Below are 5,848 nucleotides of genomic sequence, written 5' to 3'. Positions count from 1 at the left end.
GGGGGGGGGGGGGGGAGGGGAGCATCTCAGGGGCTGGGGCAGGAGGAAACCTTAGGAGAGAAGGCTCCTGGAGGGAGTAGGAGTGAATGGAAGTGGGAGTAGGTACGAATGCCCCGGGCACTAACAGCTGTTTCCACCAACCACACTGAACACAATGGGGTTGTCCTGGGGAGGAGCCAGAGCAGAGTGAGGTTGCACTCAGAGCTCAGCTGGTTAGGATGGTGTGGGTGAACCTGTCCCAAAGAAAGTTTTAAACACAGCCGAAGCTCCGCCCACCTTCCTGGTCCCGCCCCTTGCAGGCTTGGTCCTGCCCGCCCGTTCCAGATCACGACACAGCGCAGGCGCCGCGCGCCAGCGTCCGGTTTGAAAACATGGCGCCAGGCCAGCGGTTGGTTTTGTGTGAAGAGACTGTACGAGAGCGCAGCGGCCTGGGTCCCCACCGCGACCTGGGTGCGTGGGGGACAGACTGGGTTGGCCTGCCGGGCCTGATAGCTCTGCCTCAGTGCAAATGCCACTTGACCACAAACGGTCTCGGCCCGTGGGGCAGGGAGGCGGGGCCGCCTGGGCGGGTTTGTGGGGAAGGGCGTGGCCTGTGTTTTCTGTGGGGCCGCGGTCAGGCTGAGCCCCCGCCTCTTTTTTGCAGCAGCTTTCATCTGTCTTCCTGGGTTCCTACATGGCATTTCGTTAATGAAGGATGCAGCTCTGTTTTTATATGGTTTAGACATCAAGGTCCCATTACGTTTTGAGCAAGAGATCGTGCAGAATTTGTGTTGTGATTTTTTTTTTTTTAACTTTTTTTCCCTGACTTTGACAGGGAAACCACGCAGGCCTAGAATTTTCCATTGTTGAAGATTTTCGATTACAAATACGATTTTTAAACTTATAGTGGTTTCACCTAGAGTGAATTTTCGTTATCTAAACTAAATCGTTTTTTCTTGATTGTCAACCATATCTACATAGAACTGACTACAGCATTCTCTTACTGTTTTATTAATGCTTGTGGGGCCTGTAGGGATACTCCCCATTCTCATAAATGGTACTTAATCTGGCTCTATTTTTCAGTCATATTGGAGATGTATGGTAATTGATCATGCCAAAGACACCACTTTTGGGTTGGTTGATTTGCCTCCATTTGTTTTTAAATTTTACCTTTTTCTCTGTGTTTGCTTTGCATTTATTTTCCTCTTTAGATTCTAGAAGTGAAACTTGTGGATTAAAGCTTGTTTTATCATTTAAATCTTTTAATCTGTACATTTCTCTTTACGTATCACATAGCTGCACACACTAACACATTTGTTAGTGTTTATATTTCTACTGTGTGTTAAGGTACTGGAGATAGAACATAGGGCTTTGCATATGCTAAGCAAATGCCCTGTCATGGAACTTCACCCCCAAACTTTTTTTAATTTTTCAAGTGTGTTATTAAGCCAAGATGACCTTGATCTCCATATTTAACGGAACCTGGCCTTGGAATTTTAGTCAGACACTCAAGTGGCTAGGATTGCAGGCAGTTGCCACCATGACTGATTCTAATTTTCATTGATTTTAATATGCTTTTCAAATATCCCTTTAGGTATCTTCTTAGACCTCCAAATTATTTAGTAATTGCTCACATTTTTATTCTTTAGAAATGTCTTTTTAAAGAATCATGTGTCGGGAGGTTTTCTTGTTATTTTTTTGTGTAATTCTATTATGGTCAGAGAACATACTGTGTGTGATTTTGGTTCGCTTAAGTCTGCAGAGATTGTTGAATGCCCAAGAATCTGGTTTCTCTTGGAGAGTGTTCCAAATACACATAAAAAGTGTGTCAGGTTGATTTTATTGGCTGATAATATTCAGGTCAACCAGGAAAATTCTCTGTATAAAGACTTTGTTATTTAGTAAGAGGGTATATTAGTTGGTTTTCTCATTTCCTATGTGGAAAAAAAAAAAAGACAAGAAGCAACTTAAGGGGCTGGCGAGATGGCTCAGTGGTTAAGAGCGCCGACTGCTCTTCCGAAGGTCCCGAGTTCAAATCCCAGCAACCAAATGTAGCTCACAACCATCTGTAATGAAATCTGATGCCCTCTTCTGGAGTGTCTGAAGACAGCTACAGTGTACTTACATATAATAAATAAAATAAATCTTTAAAAAAAAAAGAAGCAACTTAAGAGTGAGAAGGTTTATTTGGACTCACAGCTGGAGGAGATAAAAGTCAAGGCGAGGAAGGTATAGTGGCTAGGGTGTAGGGTAGCTGTTCACATTGCGTTTGCAGTTAGGAAGCAAATAGCAATGAATACTATTGCTCAGCCTGCTCGCCTCCATTATTCTTGCTTGCTTGTTTGCTTGCTTTCCAAGTCAGAGTCTTTCTATGTAGCTCTGGCTGTCCAGGAACTTGCTAAGAAGTAGTGGTCCATACCTGTAATCCTGGACTCAGGAGCTTGAAGCAAGATGATCTAGCATTCAGGGCCATTCTTGGCTGCCTGGATTTGTCTCAAAAGCAAACAAACAAACAAAATCAAGAACATTAAAAAAAAGACAGTATTCAGGGCTCTTGAGATAGGCACAGGCCCTGATACAGTAGGATTTTTGCAGTATGAGAAGAGAAGATTCTGTTCCCAGTATGACATGGGCAAGTAGATGTTCTAGCCAGCAAGTACTGTGTAGGGAGGCAGGGGTCCATGGCTGGAACATTACTAAGAGGAAATGAGGAAGAAGAATGTTGCTGTGGCCCTGGGGATAATGAATGATAAGTGATATGATGAGGGACCAAGGTGAACAGGCACCGTGGGCAGAGAATTCTTGGTGAAATGACTTATCAGGGTTCTCTGAGTTATAAGAAGTGCACCAATGGGCCTAGGATAGCATCTATAAGCCTAACTTTGGTCAAGCAGAGTGTCTGTCAGTATCTGTTGTGTTTCTAAAAATGTCTAAAATATTCCCTCTGAATTGAATTTCTATTACACTGTTTAAATTTTTAAAAAGATTAAAATCTTACAATTTTCTATTCTTAGCTGAGCTTCGATCTTTATCTATTCCTGGAACATACCAAGAGAAGATTACTCACCTGGGGAACTTTCTGATGCACTTGACAGCTCTAAAATCCTTAGACCTCTCACGTAACTCCTTGATTAGCCTTGAGGTGCGTTTAGGCTTATTTGTTAAAATATCAGTGTCAGATGAACGTATTTTAATGGTTTAAAAAGAATGCAACGTGTTTCAAAACTACACAAAGAATGCTTATAGACTGTACCTTTAGAATTGTGTTATGTTGTCGCTGGTGTTTATCTGGAGCTACGTGTCTAACCTGCCCCATTATATCTTTAAACTGCTTTGCATACCAAAGTACTAGCTTTCCCAAGAAGATGGATTCTCTTTAAAGGGAAGGAAACAAGATCCTAAAGCCTAAAGTATGCATGCTCATGCCTCTCCCTGCCTTCATCTGCTCTGCTGCCTCCTTCTGTAGGTTCTATCTATCCATGGGTTGGCTTTTGGCCTTCTACCCTAAATGGCAGTATACAAATTTGGTACCCATTCATGATTTGAAAATAAAAAGTCTCCCAGAGTGACACAAGTGGGAAGATTATATAAATACTGCTTATTGCTCAATTCAGAGAGGAGGGCCTTACCTTGAAAGAAACATAGGGTGTACTTAATAGAGACTATTCCTAACATTGGTTGCAGAGTCTGACTTGTTTAGGGACAGGCTCCAGCTTTGGCTAAAGCAAGGATTGGCTCTTCCCTCAGTCCCTAAGCATGAACCCCCTAATCTGGGTATGTGGAGAGTAAATGAAATTGTGTAAATTATATAACGTGATTCATATTGGGCACTCGAGAGAGTCGCTGTGCTTAGTACTGCTAGGACGAACAGGCCTCTATTCAGATAGCTCATATGGTTGTTGCCCTATATGGAACATAGAATTTCACAAATAAGAACCTGTTACACTGTTAGTTTTTTCTGGTAATAGTATGTGTTCATTATAAGTGTGTTCCACTTGGTTAGCCCATACCAATGGTTTACTTTTCATGATAAACTGATTGAGCTATTTTCTTATTAACAGGGTATACAGTATCTGGTCTCCTTGGAGAGTCTCAACCTCTACTACAACTGTATTTCTTCATTAGCAGAAGTATTTAGGCTCCACACCCTACTGGAGCTCCAGGATGTGGACTTCCGGCTTAACCCTGTTGTGAAGAATGAGTCTGACTACCGCCTGTTTGTCGTGCATATGCTCCCGAAGCTCCGACAGCTAGGTGAGTGGAGGAAGGAGCTGTCGCCCTCCCAACCGCCCACAGTGGAGCTGCTCTTGTGCTCCTGGATAAATTATGCTGCTGTTCCATGCTGGAAACTGAAGCAGGTTTTTTTTGTACTGATGGCCCAAATCCCTGTCAGCTCTGGGGTATCTTTCATCCTCCTGGAGTCAGTCTTGCTAGCCAGCCAAGTTTTAGGCCCAGTGAGAGGCCTTATCTCAAAATCAAGATGGATAATACCTGAGAAAAGACACCCAAAGGCAGTTTACATTTGACTCCCACATGCACAAATGTGTATACATGCACTAGTAAACACATGTGTACACAACACACACCCCACTATCACCATCACCACCACCAACACCACCACCACCAACAACAACAAAATGCCAAGTTTACAAGGTCATTCCTGAGTTAATATCTGTAAGTTCTCAGGATAGTATTTGTAGGACTTGCTTGTAGGTCAAGGAGCTTATAAGCATTTCCTGGAATTTCTGTTGTTATTGGGGTCAGACCTCCTGTGCCTAGAGGATCATCAAAGCAATAGAACTACTAAAGTTCTGTTAGAAATATAGAAAAATAGACCACGTTTCCTCCATAGCAAATGCCTGACAGCACAGAGTTTGCCATTCACAGTCTTTTGGAAAAAGCAAAATTCAGATGCTTGCTTTTGGGCCAGTGGGTAAAATAGATAAAGATACTTGCTACCAAGTCTGATGACCTGAAATAATTCTCAGGAACCACGTGGTGGAAGGAGAGAACTGCTGCAAGTTGCCCTTTGACCTCCACATATGCACTGTGACACATGTGCACTCACACTCATATATATACACACAAATATATACATAAATATAATTTTTTAAAAAGATACAACAGCAGCAAAAAGAGAGCTACAGCTTGAGTGTCTTCAAACTTGTCTGGAGAATTTTAGTTCAGCCTGGCCCTTAAATGTAGACAGGCATGTGTTGGCCAGATCTGAGTCAGATCTGGATTTCTACCTACTACCTTAATGCAGAACAGACATCGTTAGTCAGTCAGCCAGCTTTCCCATAGGTAGTCCTAGCATTGCACATCTATTCCTCAGGCCTGGAAGATAGACACTGTGTAAGTCCTGTCCTATCGGTTTATCAGTATGGCAAGAGCTTCATGAGTGAATATCAAGTTAAATTCATCCATAAAGTCTGGGCTATCTTGACATAGCACCAAGAGCTAGAATGTTTTGACCATGAACTGATCTTCTGTGTGTAAATGGGGTTCTGATGCCTTAAACTCCCTTTCCCTGTATCTCAGAGATGTTTCTAGAGATAGCAGAGGAATTTAGCAACATGAAAAGCATATGTTCCTTTTGTTTCATCCTTCTGTAACAGTGTTAATTAGTGGGGTGAATTATTCCTTGCAAAGCTGTCCTCATTGGTCAGCAACAGTTTGGCTATTATCAGAAGCCACCTATTTAGTAACTCAGTTGGGACTATTTTCTTCAATCCTCTAAAGGAAGCTTGGGGACCTGGCATAATAGCCCTGAGTATGGGCTGGCCTCTCCTAGCCCAACAGGTTACATTTCCACAAGAGTTCAGCTCCTAGGGCAGGATGGGCCAGTAGCAATGGTGGGCAAGCCTGT

At 42.8% G+C, this 5,848-nt stretch overlaps 1 protein-coding gene across 1 annotated transcript in view; it reads left to right on the top strand.

The window, feature by feature from the left end:
• The first annotated feature begins 348 nt into the window (after window positions 1-348).
• Cep72 (centrosomal protein 72) overlaps window positions 349-5,848 on the top strand; it is a 27,503-nt gene continuing 22,003 nt past the window's right edge. The window contains exons 1-3 of the mRNA XM_021180358.1: window positions 349-450; window positions 2,994-3,121; window positions 4,041-4,233. Coding sequence (XP_021036017.1) covers window positions 372-450; window positions 2,994-3,121; window positions 4,041-4,233 — 400 coding nt within the window. The 5' untranslated portion in view covers window positions 349-371. The remainder of the gene's footprint in view (window positions 451-2,993; window positions 3,122-4,040; window positions 4,234-5,848) is intronic.

This window comes from Mus caroli, chromosome 13 (assembly GCF_900094665.2).
Source record: "Mus caroli chromosome 13, CAROLI_EIJ_v1.1, whole genome shotgun sequence".
Classification (NCBI taxonomy): Eukaryota; Metazoa; Chordata; class Mammalia; order Rodentia; family Muridae; genus Mus; species Mus caroli.
Note: the sequence above shows the minus strand (reverse complement) of the source record. Positions and strands in the feature narration are given on the sequence as shown.